Source organism: Danio rerio, chromosome 9, assembly GCF_052040795.2.
Source record: "Danio rerio strain M-AB ecotype USA chromosome 9, GRCz13ab, whole genome shotgun sequence".
Lineage (NCBI taxonomy): Eukaryota > Metazoa > Chordata > Actinopteri > Cypriniformes > Danionidae > Danio > Danio rerio.
The window spans coordinates 13,691,848-13,714,837 of NC_141029.1; the positions used below are offsets into that span (position 1 = coordinate 13,691,848).

Genomic DNA, 22,990 nt, shown 5'->3' on the forward strand with positions numbered 1-22,990 from the left:
TCACCCAACCTACTTGTGATGTAATTTCTCCCACTTCAGGTCTGTAGGCTGCAGCGATACCTACTTAAAGGCGTATTCACACTATGTACATTTGACTTAAACCGGGCCAAAGCACGCTTTTCCCCCCTCCCGTCTCCCCAGACGGCCCACACTCACATTACATTCGGGCTTTGGCATGCTTACCTCATTGATGATAAACAGTCATAAAGTCCTAGTGCTGCAGGAATTAGGAGGTTTGCTGAAGGGACAGTGAGGAGTTTGCGTCTTTAATAAAATACAACAGTTTGCGTTCATTGAACAGTAAGAATGATTAATAAATCCATATGAAACAGTCCCTTAAAAGTCACGCCTTGCTTTCAGTTTCAGCTCAAGCACATTTTGCACTACAAGCGTACTGCGCCAAAGCCCAAGTGAACCACTGAGCCCGATTCAAAGCACTCACTCTTCTCAAACGATCCGGGAAATGGGCCTGGGCATGGTTCGGATAGCCTAGTGTGAGTAGGCCTTAAGTCCGCTCAGGATGACTCGTAACAAACCATACTGTGCTGAACCACACCACTCAGTGGAAATAAGGTTTAAAAGGATTTCTTTCCAGTATCCAGTATCATAACAATGTAATAATAATACAGTGATTGCCACGCAAGTCAATTCTTTGATTACTTTTATTAAAAAAAAAAATTAATAGTTCAATTTGTCAACTTTGTTACACTAGTAGTCTGAGTTTGACTTGGATTTGACTTTAAGTTTGATCTTTTTAACCAAAAATCCAACTTGCTAGCAGAAAATGACCAATAAACAGCCGACTGTGTGATTATTGATAAACTTTGTGTTTCTTTAGATGTCATGGTAACAGTTTTGAAATAAAAAAATAATAATTTTGGTGTAAGAACTTTACAGATCAAAATAATAATAAAGCGAGAGCACACATTTCTTTCAGAAAGTGACATTGGGCGGCACGGTGGCTCTGTTGTTACCACTGTCATTTCACAGCAGGAAAGTCATAGGTTCTAGTCCCGGCTGGAATAGTTGGTGTTTCATTCTGCTGTGGCGACCCCTGATAATAAGTAAAGTCAAATAATAAGAAATAAGACACTTTTTGGTGGCTTGTAACATTTTGCGATCCATGTCAAATTATTCAAATATTTATTAAAGATTTAGCTGAAAGGTTTAATGACTTTGCAGGCTAAGTGATTTACATAAAATCTCATAATTAATGGGTCTGCACAAAAACAAAATGTTACATCGTATTAAAAAGATTTATGGTGGAGTACTTTTCCATTTCCATTTGATTTAAAAATAACATTTTCGTCACACCATTTGACAATTTTAGCCTCAGATCCAATAAAAAATCCCATTTTCAATGCAAAATTAAACCACATGTGTGTTGGGAAATGAAGGCTCAATTTTTTTAATGCCAAATTTTGGAAGTAAAGAAACTAAATCAGTTTTATATATCTCCTGATAAAAAAAGGACTAAACCGAAGGATAATCAATGAATAAGTGTGTATGGTGAAGTAGACGTTGACAAAGGAGTTGAGGATCCAAACGCAGGGTTTATTATACAGATATAGTCAGGCAAGCAATGGTCAACACACAGGCAATCCAGAGTTGAAGTCAAATAAACAGGCAGATGATCAAAAGGCAGGCAGCAGACAGGAATAAACAAACAAAACAAGGCGAGGGTCTAAAACAGGACAGGACAAGGCAAAAGAAACCACATCGTAATGATCACTATTCAGTTTACAAGACTTAGTAACAATGTGTGTGTTTGTGCTGTTTTTATAGTCCATGTATTCACATCATGAGCGGTCTGTGTGTGTGCAATCACTGGAACTATGAGCATTTGTGTGTGTGTGTAAGCGGTGCATGACTGGATCTTGTAGTCCATAAAATGGTGGATTTGTAGTCCTTTAACGATCTGCAGCTGCTAGATTGCTGGTGATCAAAACAGAGAGAATCAAAAGTAAAGTCAAATAATAAGAAATAAGAACTTACAACAAACACTTTTTGGTCACCTGTAACGTCTTATTGTTTATGGCAAATTATTAAATTATTCATTAAAGATTTAGATGAAAGGTGTAATGACTTCCAAGTGTACTTGCCATTATAGAATCACCCATGTGCACAGATTAGCATATTTCGATTCTGAATTGTATTGTGATAAATTCGAACGATCTGTGTTTGCCATGTAACATCTGCTATTATTCTCACCTGGATATGTTTTCCCTGCAGCTGATTGGCAGAGGCCGCTACGGTTCCGTCTACAAGGGGTCTCTTGACGAACGGCCGGTTGCAGTAAAAGTTTTTACCTATGCCAACCGGCAGAACTTTGTGAATGAGCGCTCCATCTACCGAGTGCCTCTTCTGGAGCATGAAAACATTGCTCGCTTTATCGTCGGCGATGAGCGGATGACCACTGACGGACGCATGGAGTACCTGCTGGTCATGGAGTACTACCCTCATGTAAGTATTGATCCAGTTCTCTCATCCCTAAATGTGACTCGGTTGGTGTCGCTTTTCACATTTTACCTTCATCTGTCCTTTATTCTCCTTTCTCTTGGTTTTACTGTCTCTGCTAACTATTTCTGCCAAAGTCAAGAGCGGAATCGAATGTCCTGCCGCTCTCTGGACTGATATTTTTATCCATGATTCAGATGGATTTCCAGCACGCAGCATGAGAAGGGCGACTTGGATGTCAGTCGTGTTTGTCTTTCTCTTTCTCTCTTTCTAACTTGATCCTATCAGTTTTCATTCACTCATTCTGTATCAGACTGCCACTGGAGGGAGATAAATGTGTTTATAGTTTCTGGGATGCAGTGCACCACTTTTGTCAGTAGTATTTTAGCAATATTGCGCTGAATTTTTGAGAAAATAAGGCTTGTGAGTAAAAGAGGTTTAATAATTCTTGCATATTTACCATATTAAAATGTGATACATGGAAAAAATATGTAAAGGACATGCAGTTGAAGTCAAATGGAGTTAGTGTATATTTTTCCCCAATTTCTGTTTAACAGAGAGAAGATTTTTTTCAACACATTTCTAAACATAATAGTTTTAATAACTCATTTCTAATAACTGATTTATTTTATTTTTGTCATGATGGTAAATAATGTTACTAGATATTTTTCAAAACACTTCTATACAGCTTAAAGTGACATTTAAAGGCTTAACTAGGTTAATTAGGTAGGTTGGGTTAATAAGGAAAGTCATTGTATAATGATAGTTTGTTTTGTAGACTATCGAAAAAAAATTGCTTAAGGGGGCTAATAATATTGACATTAAATTAGAATTATTTTTTTAAATTAAAAACTACTTTTATTCTAGTCTAAATAAAACAAATAAGACTTTCTTCAGAAGAAAAAATGTTGTAAGAATTACTTAGAAAATTGGCAGTTCATTCCGCTGTGGCGACCCTGGATTAATAAAAGGGAATAAGCCAAAAAGAAAATGAATCAATGAATGAATACTTTGAAAATTTCCTCGCTCTTTGACGTTAAAGGTCATATTTGGATTTCCCTTATATAAAATATATGTTATATATGCATCTACAAAATCTACTTCCAACGGTTAAAAAAAAATATATATATATATATATATATATATAAATATTAAATAAAAAATATATATTTTTTTTGCTGTAATTTGAAATATATGTTTCAGAAATGACATTTTATGTAAGTGAAATCCAAATTTTAAGTTGTATGTCATATATTTAATTTGCATATCAGTGCTTCCCACACATAAACTTTACTTGGGAGGGCCACCCAAGTATATTTAGTGACACGATTGTTTACTATTATTATCATCCTTTTACAATTTTTTTGTATCCCCCCAATATAAACAAACATCCGCGAGCCATTTAGTGGTGTAAAATCTCCTCTCCTTTATCTGTTTTATACTGCTCATTCTGTATGCGCGAGACCTGCCAACACTCCCACAGACAGTCTCTTGTGCTCTGCAGACCCATATAAACCCGCACTTTTTTTGCATCTGGCCGGGGTTTCTAATCTACTTGCTTTTGTATTCTAAGCTTTCATTAATTTTATGCGCACAGCCGTAAGAGCGAAAAAGACATTAAATAAGTGAAGTTTCACAAACTAATTTCGAGAGGAGCATGTAATATGATTGAGCACGACTGGCTTCTCATATGTAATCAGAAATAATCCAATCAGAGTGATCCAAGCAAACTATAAATGAATTGTTTTCTCCCTACTACTCTAACTTCGTTTTGGAAGAATCCCCCCTTCCACCCCATCTCCTCCTTTTCCTCCCTTTTCTGAGGGGAAGCTCTCGAGACCTACTTGATTTCGGATCCCCTTATATGCTTATTTTTCCTTGGGCTCAAGTATCTCCAAGCTCAGGGTTCTCTCCCGGGACAGCATGCCAAACCTGCTATAAACGGCAAGCATTCCAAGTGGGAACTCTTGAATTAATTTCTTTAATATAAATGACTCAGAAAAACTGTACCAAATACTCTGAGAGGACGAATTATATCTAAATCAGCTGCAGAATATTTGTCCACCGTTAATAATGGTTAATCAACTCATTTGTCTTATTTAAATAATCTACACGTTTTATTCTTGTAAGTATGATTTTTTTGAGATATTGTGTTTTTAATTCTTTTTTTCTGTCATTTATTTCTCATTTGCTGTATATTTTATTAATTTGATGATGTTAATATGTTACATATATTCATAATGTAACATATATATTACATCTATTTATAAAATGCTTTAACAGCGTTTATAAGAAAAATAGCAAAGAGAAATAGTGAATGTTTATGTTTTGATTATGATTATGTTTTGTTTGTCGCATGTAGTTAACTATTTATGTGCTGTGGGTAAAAGGTGTGTTTTAATTTGGTTACCACTGCAAGTATATTTCAAACCTGTGGGAAGCACTGCATACATTGCTATATATCAGATTTATGTATGAGTTTGTTCATCATCTTCACAATTAAAGACCCAAGAAATGATTTTTGCTGCTTTTCCAAATGTTTTTTTTAAAATGAGCTTAGACCACACATTTCTTGAGATTTTTTGGGACAACTAAACTGTTTTAAGTTCAGTCCAGGTAAATTTGTTACATTAACTTAATTGAATTGTGTTGGGTGAACATAAATTAATTTTGTGGAACCCTGCATATTTGATATTGAGTATAAACACGATCACATAACAAAGTAAAGAGCTCAGGGGAACCAAATACACCAATGCAGCTCCGTTAAAGAATATCTTAGCTGTGCCAGTACTCAAGATGGAATAAAGGATCACAAATTTAATTCAGGACAAGTTCTTTAGACAAGTTTTGGCTTCTATCCTATTTGAATAATTCCTTTAATTGGGTGCTAAAACAATGCAGACAGTGCATGCAAATAAACGACACTATCAACAGGCATAACTCATCCTTATTCATCCCCCCCCCCTCGGCTTGCACAACTGATAACAATAGCCCAACATGTTTTCCTGTACATTCCTGTTTGACGTGTTGTAACTCGCAGGTCTGTCTGTCTTCTGAATGACGGTGAGGAATGAGACACACCTTTATTGTGTCTGGCTGAAGACAGACAGCTCTCTGTTGAGACATCACCGTCTTTGCCCATTCTGATTTATGAATTATATAACGTACACACATAGCCTAAAGCCACCGTACAGGAAAAAAAAACTCTTGTAGGCGAATGTAGGCTTTCTTTTTAGGTGTGATCTGAAGGTTCCCTTTAGCTTGAATCTAAAATCTGATTATTGTGCAACTTAAAAAAAAAAAAAAAGTATTAAATCTGTGATTGATGACTCACACAGATTTTTCAAGAGTTCACACTTAGCTGATGATTGATTATAAAGCAAGTTTGTCATGCTGTCCCAGGAGAGAGCACTGAGCTCATAAGATCCTTGAGCCCGGGGCTTTCTCTTGTTAGCAGGGCGAGAGGGGAGTTTGAGCTCAGGTAGGTCGCGAGAACTCCCCCTTATTAAGAGCTGATGACAGATTATGAATTGCTATATGGAGATATACTGCTGGTTAAGAGCTCGACTATAGTGATCATTTAAATTGATCAATTCACTTATGACACATGTTTTTGAACTGTGGGAGAAAACCGGAGAACCCGGGAGAAACCCATGCGAGCACAAGGGAAACATATAAACTCTGCACAGAAACGTCAAATGGCCTGTTAAGGATTTGAACCAGGAATGTTTTTACTGTAAGCAAGAGTGCTGGGCCACCGTGCCACTCTATAAAGGAAAAGGTGGAGGAGTATTAAGTGGGAATTCTTTAAGGCAAAGATTATAAAAGTATGAAACTTTGGTTATTTATAATGAGTTAAGAATCATCCGATTGGTGGATCATGCGTTAGCTAATGCAGGATCAGCCGCGATCAGTCAAAAGCATGTGATCCTCTTGATATTAGTTTATGAATAAGCTTCACTTAATTAACACGTGGACACTTTATATTTGGTAGCAAATGAACTGTATGGAAATAACAAAATACATTTAGGAAATGTTTAATGAATGATTGAAAGTGTACATAAGGGTGTCAACTTAAAGTCTTTTGAAAAGGTTTTAGATTAAGACGGACAAAACTGATAATTCACAGATTTCATCCAATTCATAATAAAATATTTTTTCAACAAAAGGTATTTCGTTTGACAAACTCAGTAAGAAATAATATTCAAAACAATGAAAAAAAAGAGAAAGATTTTTGTTAATAAAGCGCAATTATGTATTATTAATCTGTTCTTATTATTGTAAATATAATTTGAATAATTTATAAATTTATATATATACATACATATATATATATATATATATATATATATATATATATATATATATATATATATATATATATATATATATATATATATATTTGACATGGACATTACAATTACACTGGACAACCAAATGCATTTGTTTTAAGTGTTTTAGGAGGCTTGAAAAAATTTGACAAAATGGAAATATAATAACTACATATACACAACATTATAATTATTTACATAAAATTACAAAGGCAAAAGCAAAGGCGACATGATATTATATTAATATATTATTAGATTTGTTATATCATACATTAGTGTTATTCTGGTAACATTTTTAACAATTATTTAATTCACAGATTTTATCCAGTGAGAAATAGTGAGAAATAATATCCAAAACAATAAGCAAAGAGAGAGATATTTGTTTTAACAAAATGTATTTATATATTATTGATTAGTTAGTTGTATTGTAAATAAAATGAGCATTATTTATGAATTGTGATACACTTTAGTATTAATATATTATTATATTTAATATATCCTCAATTTGTGTTGGCATTTGAGCTATTTTGGTAACATAGCAGTGTATTTTAACAATTAATATAATTTTATTTGCATGTTTTATTTGTGGGTGACACGATGGCTCAGTGGTTAGCACTGTCACCTCACAGCATGAAGGTTGCTGGTTCGAGTCCCAACTGGACTAATTGGCATTTCTGTGTGGAGTTTGTATGTTCTCCACATGTTCGCATGGGTTTCCTCCGGGTGCTCCGGTTTTCCCCAAAGTCCAAACACATGCTCTATAGGTGAAATGGATGAACTAAATTGTCCGTAGTGCATGTGTGTGAATGAGTGTGTGTATGTTTCCCAGTACTAGGTTGCAGCTGGAAGGCATCCGCTGTGTTATACATATGCTGAAATTCCACAGTGGTGTCAACTGATGACTAAAGGGGCTAAGCCAAAGGAAAATGAATGAATGAGTTTATTTGTAATACTTTGATATTAGGAAATTCTGTAACTGCACTGTTTTTTTTTATGCGCGTGTATTCTAGTCTAATTTGATTGGCCATCCCATTTATGCACTCTCAAAAACATGTCTGTTATCATTCACAGTTTTTAAAGCAATATTTTGACCCAACAAGAGTATAAAAGTGTTGTATCCAATATCCAAATCTGCTGTAATGGATTTTATTGAGCCCTTTTACATTATTTTAAAAGCTAGTCATTAGTATCTGAGTGACAATACAGCTAAATGCAGCATGACACACAATCTCCATTTACTAATAAGCAACTATTTATCCGTCCTTCGATTTGACTCCTACAGTTAGATATTTTATACAACACACATCCGCATCTCTACATCAGATTGTACTGTATGTACAAATACTTCCTGTCAAACTAATTAAATCTAATCTACAGTCTCATTTCTTTAGTTCAGATTGGAGAAAAAACATTTCTCCGTTACGTACAGCACGGTTTGTTGATGCTGGTAGTTTTAATTGCGTTGCTTAAATCCCCCAGAGGCAGTAATTAGTTGCAGGACGGCTTTACATTACAACTTTGTTGAAGATCCAATTCATTATTCAAGAGCTTCATAAGCTTCAAAACCGCTCTACAGAGATTTGAAGTGCTGATGCAAAAGCAATGCTGAGTTATGTGGAAAAGTCTAAAACAGCAATCGTCGCGCTCGTCTCTCATTAGCAATTGCTTCAGCGGTCTTGTTTCTCTTCAGCTTTTAGCCTTACTGCTACCATGTTAATAAGTTTTGAATATGTTGGTTAAACATCCATAAACATGATTTCTGCAGGAGTACTGTAGGATGTTATGTAGATCAGGGGTTCTCAAACTTTTCAGCCTGGGACCCCCAAAAAAACAAAGCCAATGACTCGCGACCCCCACTATTTTTCGGAAGTGGTTATAATCATACAAACGTTGCACACTACACTCACACAAACCAATAGGCCTATATAAACACAAGCATACTGACAACACAAAAAAGTGCAGCAGTCTAACAACCATATCATTCTTTACTTTTTAATATTATTTAATATTAACCTCACCTTATGGGCACAATATTTAAGTTACATCACAAGTTTTTTCATTCATATATTCATTTTTTTTCGGCTTAGTCCCTTTAATAATCTGGGGTCGCCACAGCGGAATGAACCGCCAAGTTATCCAGCACATGTTTCACGCAATGCATGCCCTTCCAGCCGCAACCCATCCCTGGGAAACATCCATACACACTCATTCACACTCATACACTATGGACAATTTAGCATGTATCTAATTCACCTGTACCGCATGTCTTTGGATTGTGGGAGAAACCAGAGCTCTTGGAGGAAACCCACGCGAACGCAGGGAGAACATGCACACTCCACACAGAATCGCCAATTGACCCAGCGACCTTCTTGCTATGATGCGACAGCACTACCTACTGCACCACTGCGTCACCCACAAGTCTTTTCTTGGTTCAATTTTGGAGACTGCCACTTAAAGATCATCCTCCATGTTCAGTGTCCTGTATTTATTTTAAATCTACATGAGTGCTGTAAAGGTGTCAGAAAGTTAGCTAGTGCCGTAAAATCAATCTGATGCAACGGACTCTATTGCTCTGTTGTTAATGTAATGTAAAAACTCTAGGGGATGCAATCCAACGTAAAATAACAACAACAAAAACGAAAGGCTGATGGTTTTTTGTTTGGATATTGTATTTTTTATGTAACTATTTTTATCTTCTATAGGTTATGGATTAACAACTATAATTATAAAAGTTTATTCAAATTTATTAGATTTTTGGAAATCATCAAGCGACCTACTCTCATTGTCATTAAAAGTAAATAGTAAAATATTCAGTACTGTGAGAAATTCACTTTTACCACTACTGTTGCTTATAATGCTTAATGTATAAATCTAACATTATAATTTGTACAACCCATATTTAGATTTAGTATAATTTTTAATAAATTATTTGGTTATTCGGTTATAAAACTTCATGTTTCTGTGCTAAATGTATCATTTTTGAACAGTTATTCAGTGGCATATTTTTGATGGCTGGCTGTCGCCACCTGTTAGTTAAATAATGTATCTTTACCCTAAACATCAGTGGTTTTATCTTAATTTTATGTTTGTTACTTCACAATTAACTCAAAAGACTAAAGACTGAATCTCTTTCTTGAATTTTGCATTTTTCAAACACAGATTTGAATGCAGCGATTCAAAGGATTTATAAACATTTGCAAATCACTGTCATTTCTAATTTATGTTGCGTGGGTGTTGAGATCCCGATCATTTAAAGATTAATTGTGCAGCTTACACTGAATGCATTAATGCAGGCTAAACAAGTAGTGACATAAAACACCTTTAATATCGTAAGAAACCCACTACATCCTGAATTACCCACTGCAACTCCTTCCGTCAGCATTATATTTTACAGGAAAGCCTAAATGCTTTCATACCTGTGATCTGAATGACATTAGAAGCGATCTCTCTGCCATCGTTACAAATTTAGAATTAATTTACAAGTAATATATATATATATATATATATATATATATATATATATATATATATATATATATATATATATATATATATATATATATATATATATATATATATATATATATATACATACAGTTGAAGTCAGAATTATTAGCCCCCCTGAATTATTAGACTGCTTGTTTATTTTTTTCCCTTGTTTATTTTTTTCCCAAATTTCTGTTTATCGCTTAGCAGATTTCTTCATCAAATCTCTAAACATAATAGTTTTAGTAACTAATTTCTGGTAACTGATTTATTTTATCTTTGTCATGATGACAGTAAATAATATTTGACTAGATATTTTTCAAGACACTTCTATACAGTTTAAAGTGACATTTAAAGGCTTAACTAGGTTAATTAGGTTAACTAGGCAGGTTAGGGTAATTTGGCAAGTTATTGTATAAAGATGGTTTGTTCTGTAGACTATCGAGAGAAAAAAATTAGCTTAAAGGCTAATTTTTCCCTAAAATAGTGTTTAAAAAAATAATAACTGCTTTTATTCTAGCCAAATTAAATCAAATAAGACTTTTTCTAGAAGACAAAATGTTATCAGACATACTGTGTAAATTTTCTTGCTCTGTTAAACATCATTTGGAAAATATTTAAAAAAGAAGAAAAACATTTGAAGGGGGCTAATTATTTTGACTTCAACCGTATGTATATACAGTGTGTGTGTGTATATATATATATATATATATATATATATATATATATATATATATATATATATATATATATATAAATGTGAGGTGAGACTTACGAATTGCAGCTTTAAAGATGTAGCATATAGAATTGACCTAGTGGTTTAATTAATGCAGTCTAAATTCAACACTTTGGAAGGTTTTTATTTTGACCTGGCCCCTCCTCCTCTGAAGGTTGCCAGGTTGCCAGACTGGTGACAACTACAGATCATGAGCATGCCTAAAGATCAACCCTTACAATCAAAGCTGATCAGCTGATGTTTACGTTAGTAATATTTGTTTTATTTTCAATATAAAAACCACCATGTGCTGACCTTTATATCTCTGAATCTGCACCTCATATAAGAGGCTCCTACGGTCTTTTGGAGGTCACATTTTTGGCTGCACCCTTGTTTATGAAGGCAGCCTTCCATACACCATGTTACTAAGGCAACCCGGGGTACTTAAACATAATTAGGTAAACTGGCATTGGGTGGAGTTACTCAGAATAAAATAAAGGCATACATTCTGACACGGAACGCAAATTTTCAAAGAATAATAACTGATTTTAGCATTGCTTTTCAGATAAATATGTTCACTTAGCATGTTTCTTAAATATCTGCAAACATATTATGGTATTTTTATGATTTAGAAAAACTTATAGAACCTTCTAATGTCTTTTAGCTGTGTGTTCCATTAGTTACAGCTTGTGTGTGTTGTGTGTGTTTGCAGGGCTCGCTGTGCCGCTATCTGAGTCTGCACACGCTGGACTGGGTGAGCTGCTGTCGTCTGGCTCATTCACTGACCAGAGGACTGGCCTATCTGCACACTGAGCTCCTGAGAGGAGGTGAGGCCCACACACGTCATTTACATCTCCTACTGCATACTGTATTTACAGGAAAAGTTGAACTGTTTGCATTATCAAGAGAAACAAGCAAGCTGGCATTGAGTATGCCACTTACTCATTACTTATTATTATCCCCAAAATATTGAGATATTGATTTATTTTTGTCATTATTGCACACCTATAAATCACATTGGTGCATTATGTTACATTTTGTAACATAATTTAAAAATTATGTAAAATACACTCAAAAGAAAAGTGGTTGAATGAACTTAATTAAATTAAGGAAAACTTTTTCCACAAAATTGAGTTGTGTTTCTTCATCCTATTTTAAGCAAATAGAAACCACAAGCAAAATTCATTTTGAACCAATTATGTCAAATCGTTCTCATTATAATCACCTTGTGAGTTTAACTTGCCTAAAAAAGAGTTTTAAAATTCAATCTCTTAATTTGGACAACCAGAATTTCTGTTATTTATTGCCATTCGAACTGCATTGCTATAACAATGCCAACAGATGATCTCAGAACTGGCATCAGCACATAATGCAATAATGTTTAAGTGAGAAATAGCCACAGCGGCATTAATTCAACATGAACTGTTTAGGTAAAGTGAATAAAACTGAAAAATCATCTTTTTTTATTGTAGCCAGTAGCCACTAAATAAAAACAATATGTTTAGAAACATTATAAATATGTTTAAATGTAATGCTATTTGTGTTCAGAACAAAAAATAATAATAAAAGCATTGATTATTAAAAAAGCATTTACTATTTATAAAAAGAATTTACTATTAGTAAACTATTAACTTTAAACATTAATTATAAACTAATTTAAAGTGAAATTGAAGCTAGTGGTGTGTGGAAATGCACAAATTCTCACCAAATTCTCACATAAGTCATAACACATTTCAGATGATTAAAAAAAACACACACACATTTTCTAGAACATTTGGTATCTGTTTACTCATTCAAAAGCCTTATTGCTGAAAACACTTTTATATTTGAGTTTGAAGGTGAAGTGTTTTATTGGTATTTTTGAATAAAGTCTTTGGAAATAATTTATTTAAAAAAGTATCATGGAATGTGTCTTCATTTAATGAATAAAACAATCGTCTGACCCTGATAGGTGTCACATCTTCATAAGCTTCTGTAGAAATTGTTTTATTTGAAAGCAATGAATACTTTTATTCAGTATAACGTTTATTGAATTGTGATGTTATTGCTAAAAAAAGATTTTTTTTTTTTTGCACTCATTCCATTCATCAAAGAATTCTGAGAGAAAAAAAAAAAGCTTGGCCACATTATTTGTTAAGGTACAATTCTCGCTATTAACAAATCATTAACTATGACTTGCCTCAATAAATAATTTGTTGCTTATTAATAGTTATTAAGGTAGTAAATAAGTTTAGAAATTGGGTAGGATTAGGTATTTAGAATAAGATTATGCAGAATATATACTATATATAAGTACACTTCAAATAAACAGCCAATACTTTAATAATAGGAAGGTAATATGATAGCTAATTGTGAAAATTGCTAATGAAACTAAAGTGTTATCAATTCTTTCAATTTATTTATTTATTTTTGAACAGCAAATGAGCATATTAGAATTATTTTAGATGGATCACAGAAATGACTTACATGACTTATCAGTCTAGTTATATAAAATGAGTTAAAACAACACAATTCTTCTGTTTTTTGGGGGGACAACTTAATGTAATAATCCACTTACATTAAAAAAAAATGATTAAATTAAATTAATCAATTTGTGTTGGGAAAAACATAAAGGAATTGTGTGGAACCCAACACTTCACTGTTGTAGTTAATTAATTAAAGGCAAAAACTCCTAAACATAATTAGTTTTATGTTCAATCCACTTAAATTAATCAAATTCTTATAATGGTTTTTGAAAACTTAATTCATTGATTTTCCTTTGGCTTAGTCCCTGATTTATCATGGGTTTTCCACAGCAGAATGAACCCCCAACTGCTCTGGCATATGTTTTACACAGCAGATGCCCTTTTAGCCACAACCCAGCACTAAGAAAGGTGTTCCCTTTTGAAGAATTGAATTCAATTTGTAAAGGGGCATTTACATTATATACTACAGTTTGGGGCATGGTTATTATTATAGTTAATTAAAAACAGATGAATTGTGTGACAAAATAAAAAAAAATAAAAAACTGAAATAGTGGCTTTCGATCACAGAAATAACTTATATGACTTATCAGTCTAGTTATATAAAAGGAGTTGAAACAACACAATTCTTAAGTTTTTTGGGGGACAACTTAAGACTTTATGTTCAATCCACATACATTTTAAAAATGATTAAGTTAACTTTATCAATTTGTGTTGAGAAAACATGAAGAAATTTTGTTTTGAAAACTTCACTGTCGTAGTTAATTAATTTTAGGGGAAAAAAGCTCCTAAAAATAATTATATATTTTTTTTAAAGTGCATTCAACGATAAAACAGTTATTTAATTTTTTTTGTTATGAATATTTGACAGCTTTACAGTATTTTGGTCACATAAATATAGCCTTCGCAAGCAAAACTGTTGGAACTTTAACTTACTTTATCTATCAGTAATATTGAAGATTAATTTGTTTCCACTAGTGGGAGATGGGTTTGGGGTATTAAATTAAAACTAAAAGTCTTTCATTTCAAAGAAGTGTAGGCTAAAGATTGACATCTCATTTACCACCATTGTGATGGGCATATAATTAAGAAATAAATCATGCCTCTTTTTGAGTTTGTATCAGTTGGGATACATGAACATGACTCATCCGACCACTTGGAGACTTTGAAGATGATCAGAAATTAATCGCTTTTCAAAATTCTGCTAAAAACCGTTTGATGTCTGGGTTTTAAGTCTTCAAATGAGAAGCAAGTTGTTATCTTTCCTTTTCGGTGTCAACAGACTTTGCCAGTGAGTTTGATTGGCATATAATTTAGCCGAAGTCTAGTGGGAGATATAATAAATCATAACATGCCCTGCAGGCGCAGATGTGTTCTGGAGATATATGACAAACATGTTAATAAAGTCGTGTGGAAGAAAAATTGAGGTTGAATACAGTCATGGGCAAGGTGAATGTGCCGTTATAAATGATTCTTGTTGCTGTACTGCAAATGCAAGGCTCTCAAGTCTGTGTCTGTAGACGAGAATGAATGTGCTTCTGACCACATGGGTTAAAAAAAGCTGCGTGAATCCACCCAAAGACATTTGACCAGCCAGTTTGAATAGAAGCTGCTTCTCTAATCTGCACATCTGGGTCAGACAGACTGTTTTCTGTAACACGAATCAGACGCTATTCATTTTTCATGATGCATCTTTGTGTTTAACAGAACGATGTCATGTATTTATAAGAATGCAGAGTGTGTAGATGTTAGAGATTCACAGCGGGGAGTGTGCAGAGGATTTGTATGTTAAAAAAAGGTTAAGATGGACGGTTTGAAATGTAAAAAAAAAAAAAATGATTCAGCATGAAAGTTCTTTACTTAGTATTATTATTTGTCCTCTAGTAGTATTATTATTATCTAATTTGTGTTTCATATTTTTCAGAAAGCCTTAAAAGTAGGCATCATATATTATTTCAGCATGACACGATCTACAATGTTGAGGTATAGTTGGTCAGGAGCCACGTTGAAAACATACATGATTTGAGGAAATCATTGATAAGTTTAACCATATAATGACCAAAACGTTGATCATGTGTCTGTATTTCTTAGGCCTGTGACTGTGTGAGCAGTTTAAAGCATATAGCATGGAAGTATGTGATTTTGGATGCAGCCTGGCATGTTTTCATTTCATTCCTGTACGTTCTATATACTACTCGGCTCGTATACTGCTTTTTAGTATGAAAGTATGCGATTTCAGACGCAGCCTAACATGTTTATTTCTTTCCCATAGTCCCGTAGGTAACGTTGACCAATAAAAGCACAGAATCTTTTTCGCACACAGGTTTTAAAATGGCAAATACAGGAGTGAGGACTGTGCTGCTAGGTGGACATTAAATAGATGAAAACTTAGTGGAGTTCTGACAACAACACTTTGTATGATGTATTATTGAGGGACTACCATGACAGGGTAAGAACATAAATGTTGGTGATCAATAGCCAGGCGCTTTGGCTATATTGTATGAATTGAGCAATTTTTATCCAACTAAGACCTTCTGAATCTGAACAGACAAAATTACTTTATTCAATAAAGGAACAGATTTAAGTTCAGTTAGTTAGTTAGATAGGTAACTTTATTTGTTCATAAAAAATCATTTAAAAACACGGTACCCCTACTCTAAATAAATATCCAGTCTACTGGCCATCAACAATAATATTTTAGATTTATTATACATGTAGTGTTTCCGGCATTCATATTCGCACACGTAAAAGTTTTGTTTTTGTGCATAAAGCTTGTATGGTTGAGCTTCTGCTTATGTTCCCTGATCAATATTTTAGATGTGAATAAAAGCTTACAAAATACACACTTTTTTAGTTTGTTGTAACCTATTGTTGGGTCAAACATCGACAGACACAATGTTGAGTTAAATTTTTCAATTTAATTTAAATGACACTTTTTAACCCAAAAATTGGGCTCGTTATTTAACCTAACATTAGTTTATAACAACCCAGTATGTTTGAGAGTGCATAAAGCAACCCAGCAGACAAAGTATGTCAACATGACGTCAGTTTGGCGTTGTATTCTGGGAACATTGCACTTTTTTGGTGAATGAAAATCGAGTTGACGTCAGAATCCAACATCAGTTCGATGTCATTGTTCAACATCCAACCTAAAATCAATCAAATATCAACGTCTAATGACGTTACAGCTTGACGTTATGTGGACGTTACCACTATGATGTCACGTCTATCAGACGCTTGGTTGTCATACCTGATGAATAAATGTCAGGATTTGACGTCAATATGACGCTGGTTTAAGATGTTGGCTCAGCGTTAGATTGTGGTCACTTTCCAACACAATCTAAAATCAACCAAATATCATTGTCATTATTAGACTTCAAAACAACGTTGTCCTTAGACGCTGGGTAGACATTGAATTTTGGTTACCTGATGTCACAACCTAAATCTAACCTATTATTTAACATAACCTCTTATGATGCTGTGTACGCTGGTAGATGGTGTTATTTAATAGATTAAATGGCTTAATTCACATTCACATTTTGGATGTTTGGATGTTTTCTATCCACAAGTCTAAAGGTTTTAACTGCAGTATCTTGCCTTAAAGGGCCAGCAGCATGAGGTGCTATAAACAAAAAACATTCCCCTAATTTGTTTGTCGAGCTCCTTGTGTTTCGCTGGAGCATCGCCAGAGATCAGCAGACAGTCTGCGGCTCATCATATCTCAAGTTCATTTTCCTCTCAGCTGTCTCATTAACAACTGATCTGAGAGCAGCCGTCCACCGGCTTTCTGCATCAGGAGATATTATGCGCTGATCTGGGTGCAGTCGTGGTGCATATTGTTTTGCCACTGCCCTCATTACTAGCTGAACTTTAGAGGCAGACAGACAGCGGGTTGAGAATGAGAGAGAGAGAGAGGGTTTTCATCCACATACTCTATCCTTAGCACATTCGTCTCTTAGCGCCCTCTGCCGGTTGAGTCTTGTAATGGTTTGTGAAAACATTCATTTTCCTTTGGCTTAGTCCCTGATTTATCATGGGTTTCCACAGCAGAATGAACCGCCAACTACTCTGGCAAATGTTTTACACAGCGGATGACCTTCCAGGTGCAACCCAATACTAGGAAAGTTTGTGAAAACTTCTCAGAAATAATGTACTGTACGAGTGTTTCCTGTGGAGGAATTTTAATCAGGTTGTAAAGAGGCAGCTCTATGATATATTACTGTTTTGGGCAGTATTATTATAGTTAATTAAAAGAACAAACATGTTCAACTTTATGACTAAATTAAAAAATATATTTATCTTAAATTATGTTAATAGGAACAATTTTTTTATGAAGTTTGTATTTTTAATATGAGTTTTCAGCTACATTAATGTAAACAGCATAATGCAGTATTTTATTATACATTCACCCCCATTTCCTTTCTTAAATGTATTTTTTCAAAGCTGAGTTTCTGGCATAATTACTCCATTACTCAGTGTCACATAATAATGCAATACTTTATATTAAAAAAGGAGACTAACAAAACTTTTCTGATGCCACATTATGGCAGCAATTGTTTACACATAATATACAGTACATAACAGTAATGACATGGTAGGGAATAGGGCTGTGCGATTTGGGCGAAATATTTAATTGCAATTTTTTTAACAGATATTGCGATATTGATTTGATTTGCGATTTAATTTTGTATTCAATTTAGATGCTGGTTGCTGTATTTCCTTGTGCTGGCAGCAATTCCGCGACAGCTCTTAAAAATTAAAAATCATTTAAGAAATATTTAATGGCACAATATTAAGTGGATTGTTGATCTGGATGTTATGTATAAATTTTGTATTTTAATATTTTTATTGCTCTTGTTGTTATGTATTAATGTAATTGTGTGTTATGTTCGATGGACACCAGGAAGAGTTTGCACTTATCAGGGGATCATGATAGATAGATAGATAGATAGATAGATAGATAGATAGATAGATAGATAGATAGATAGATGGATGGATGGATGGATGGATGGATGGATGGATGGATGGATGGATGGATGGATGGATGGATGGATGGATGGATGGATGGATGGATGGATGGATGGATGGATGGACGGACGAATGGACGGATGGATGGACGGATGGATGACCTGTTTTGTTTTTGTGTCTGTGACTTTAAAACTAAAATATTCCCATATTACTGATGTGCTGTTTTTTTAATATTAATTAGTCTATTAATGGTTCTGAAGCAACAGACAGCATCATCCCACTCATCCGCGCTTTCCTGTTTGTTTGTTTTTATTTTATTGTGGCTGCTCTGCATAGTTTGGTCATGCAATTCTGATTGGACAGAAAGCAAGTGTGCTTAATCAATTGGCTTGTAAGACTTGTCACACGCTGACAGCTGTCATGCTTTTGCTATAGGCAGGATTAAATAACATGTGAATTAAATAACACACACACACACACACACACACACACACACACACACACACACACACACACACACACACACACACACACACACACACACACACACATATATATATATAGTGATTAGCTAATCGCAAGAGGCTGTGATATGAAATATATATATATATATATATATATATATATATATATATATATATATATATATATATATATATATATATATATATTTCATATCACAGCCTCTTGCGATTAGCTAATCACTCACATCGTTTCAAATTGCGATTCGATTACGATTGCACAGCTCTAGTAGAGGCATATAATTAAATGTAAAAAAATTTATAAATAAATATAAATGACTTGCTCTAATTATATGTTAAACTGCAATTAATTAGTAAATTTATTAGTTTAAGCTGGATTTACTACAACATTATACAATCTTTTTTAACACTTTAGAATAATGGTTCACTCGTTAATGCATTTACTAACATTAACTAAGTATAAATAATGTAATTAAGCATATTTTAATCTAAGTTCAACATTAACCAATCTGTTAATACAATCTAAAGTTGTGCTTGCTTTTATTAGTTAATGAACGGTGAGTTAATTAACTAACATCATTTAACTTGAATACAACAAACTAAAACAATACTTACCTTAACAGAGATGAATAAATACTGTAATACATATATTACTAATTATTTAACACTAACTAATGGGCTATTATTTTAAAGTTTTACCCATTCCTGATTTCAATAAATCAATTAATAATTTAATAAATGAATTAATTTTATATATTTTAATTCAGTATTTCTCCCTGTTTTAAATAAATATTAATATGAATATCGTGATTAGGATTATTCAATGAGAAGTGTCAAAAGGACAGCATTTAATTGAAATATACATCTTTAAAGCCTTCTTGTTGACACCATGTGTACAAAGACATCCAGATTCTTCCACACATGCCTTTAAAAAAGAAGACATTTGTTTGAGTTTGACTCCTCAAAACCGTGATATGAAACCACCATTTCCTCACATGGACTTTTCTTTACAGATATATACAAACCTGCCATTTCGCACCGGGATCTAAACAGCCGGAATGTTCTAGTGAAGAACGATGGCACCTGTGTGATCAGCGACTTCGGTCTGTCTATGAAGCTGACTGGAAATCGTCTGGTACGGCCTGGAGAAGAGGAAAACGCCGCCATCAGTGAGGTCAGAACAAGATGAAGCCGCTGAAATGAGTTTTCTTTTTATTGCACATGACCCATTTATAAGCCATGAGAGAGAGTTATTTGTCCACAATTGCTGACTCAAGCAATGTAAAAGCACTTGTGACCTCACACCTGCCCTGTTGTGCTGTGTAGGTGGGCACGATCCGCTACATGGCGCCGGAGGTGCTGGAGGGAGCCGTGAACCTCAGGGACTGCGAGTCTGCATTGAAACAGGTGGACATGTACGCCATCGGCCTCATCTACTGGGAGACCTTTATGAGGTGCACTGACCTTTTTCCAGGTGAGAAAATACACGCAAATAACAGCAACGATGCAGATGTGCTGCTGCATAATGCCTGTAGTAGCAGGTTTTTTGTGTTGTTAAAATTACGTAGATGTACACTTTAATTGTGTTCATCTTTTTCCTGTAAGAATTTTTATGTTCTTTTTCATTAAAACCGCATTATATATGTGTGCTGCTGCTAGATGTTGCTTATTTATTGATGATGCCATGAAAGGTCACAGGAGTTTACATGAATTTCATAATCATATGAATTTACATGATTTATTTCATCATATTGAATTGAGTGAGATGTTAAATTTCTACTTCTGTTTTACAAGTATTCTTGTCTCTTAATAATTTTGTGTTCAGTTAGTACACTTTAAAGGCAATGAATGGAACCTATTCACTGCCATAAAAGTGAAATGACTGAACCTACACACAAGAGCCTGAGAAAATTCTCATTTAAAGTTTTAAGTATATGTGATGTGAACCTAAACTGGTCTCCCGGTTCGGTTTGGATAAGGATATCATGTTATTGATTCAGTTCAATTTGATATCTCGGTGCATCACGGCGCATTGATGATTGTTTCCATCCACAGTTATATATTTTTTAATAAAATGTTTATTTTTTTAATTAAAATGTTGAAATATATTTATATTTATACAGTACAGGGTGATTCAAAAAGAATAACTTTAATTTTACTTGCTCAAAGAAAACATTCATTACCACAACTAGGAATGCTAAAGCTCTACGCTACATGAAAGCCATGCAAGTCAGTCTAGCAAATTGAAGTATAAAAATAAAAGTACCTCAAATATCCAGTGCTAGTTTCAACAACTTTGTGTTGCCTCATTTAAAAATGCTCGGCAAAAATAGTTTGTCCACTACACCGACCTCGATTGCTGAATTCACTGTTTGATTTTATTGATTACACGAGCTGGATTCACTGGTTTACAAGGGGGTAAATACAAAAAAACAACAACAACTATAAATTAAAAATAAATATTGTTTGCTGATTTGAACAGAAATATATTTATTGTTAGGGCTAAAAAGTATATCATGTGAGAATTGATATGGCAAATTGTGCATCTGCAATAGCCACATCCCAGGATCAGATTGGTCTGATTTAACTCGTCTCTCGGTTCGGTTCGAATAACATTATAAATATATGCATTAACTCTTTTAATTAATGAATGTTAGTTTGTGTAGCTTTATGAAATTATTACCTCACAATTTTAAAGGCAAAATACATGTATTATTGTTACTTAATTAAAAAATGGATGCCATCGTTTCACTAGAAAAAAAAAATCCTGACAGTGATAATAACTTAATTTTAATATACTTTCTTTGTATATCTTTGCATTAAATTACTAACTTGTAATTGATTACAGTATATCTTTGACCCATAGTCTGTTTTTAACACTAGAAACATCAGTGCTGACAGCTTTTTTATGGCATATGCTGGATAATCCACAGCTATGTTTGTAATGCTTGAGAAAAAGGCAATTAAAAAAAACAACAACTTGTAGTTCTTCCACCCCTGCATAAAATACATAATGCATAACCTTTTATAGTGCTAAATAATTTGCAGTTCTCACAAAGAGATTTATGGATCATGCATACTAGTGGGAACATTGCTCACAGCAGGAGGTATGAAATCTTTTGAAACCTGACTGTAAGTGTCTTGATATTTCACACTAGAAGAGGATTTATTACAAAAAGCATTGCTTTGATGATGGCAGCTGTGGTATTTAGGGTCTGTGATTTTTAACTTTTATTAAAGAGTATAACAGCACACTGAAATGCGCACAGAGATTTTTCTTACTTCATTCCTTGCAAAAAATTAAATTGTTGAGACGCACACTGCTTGATGTTAAGATTATCATTATTATGTCAAAGATTAATTAAAGGTAGTAACTATCTTGAAAACTAGGAATGCTAAAAGCTATGCAAGCCAGGCTAGCAAATTAAAGTATAAAAATAAAAGTACCTTCAATATCCAGTGCTAGTTTTAACATCTCTGTGTTGCCTCATTTGAAAATGCGAGACAAAATTAGCTTGTCCACTACACCAATCTTGATTGCTAAATCACTGTTTGATTTTATTGATTACACGAGTTGGATTCACTGGTCAGATGCACTAGGTATGAAGCACAGAGTACACCTGCTGGTTACAAGGGGGTAAATACAAAACAACAACAACTATAAACTAAAAATAAACATTGTTTGCTGATGTGGACAGAAATTGTTAGGGCTGAACAATATATCATTTGAGAATTGATTTCGCAATGTGTGCTGTAACTGGAATAGCCACATTTCCGGGTCAGATTGTCTATTTTTTAATTATTATTAAAATGATGCTTATATTATTTTGCATTTAATTGTTCAATTAGTGTATTTTGAATACTGTTAAAACTCCCAGAAAACCATAAAGCACTGTTTATTTGACTTTTTGTTTGCTCTGTTGTATTCATATATGCTTGTAATTAATTTTATGCAGATATAATGCATGGAAAAAGACTTGATCCTCCCAGTCGATCTGAAATAATAAAATCTCGCAATATGTATCACAGCAAACCAAACTATTGCAATGTCAGATTTTTCCAATATGGTGCAGCCCTAGTTGTTGTTAT

The 22,990-nt window shown here is 33.8% G+C and overlaps 2 protein-coding genes across 2 annotated transcripts in view; one reads left to right on the forward strand and one right to left on the reverse strand.

Annotated features, from left to right (window-relative positions):
• Positions 1-22,990, reverse strand: part of LOC141376079 (uncharacterized) — a 996,984-nt gene that overhangs the window by 763,227 nt on the left and 210,767 nt on the right. The window lies entirely within an intron of this gene.
• bmpr2b (bone morphogenetic protein receptor type 2b) overlaps positions 1-22,990 on the forward strand; it is a 169,540-nt gene that overhangs the window by 131,664 nt on the left and 14,886 nt on the right. Inside the window, 4 exon segments of the mRNA NM_001039807.1 lie at positions 2,233-2,463; positions 11,702-11,816; positions 19,915-20,075; positions 20,228-20,375. Coding sequence (NP_001034896.1) covers positions 2,233-2,463; positions 11,702-11,816; positions 19,915-20,075; positions 20,228-20,375 — 655 coding nt within the window.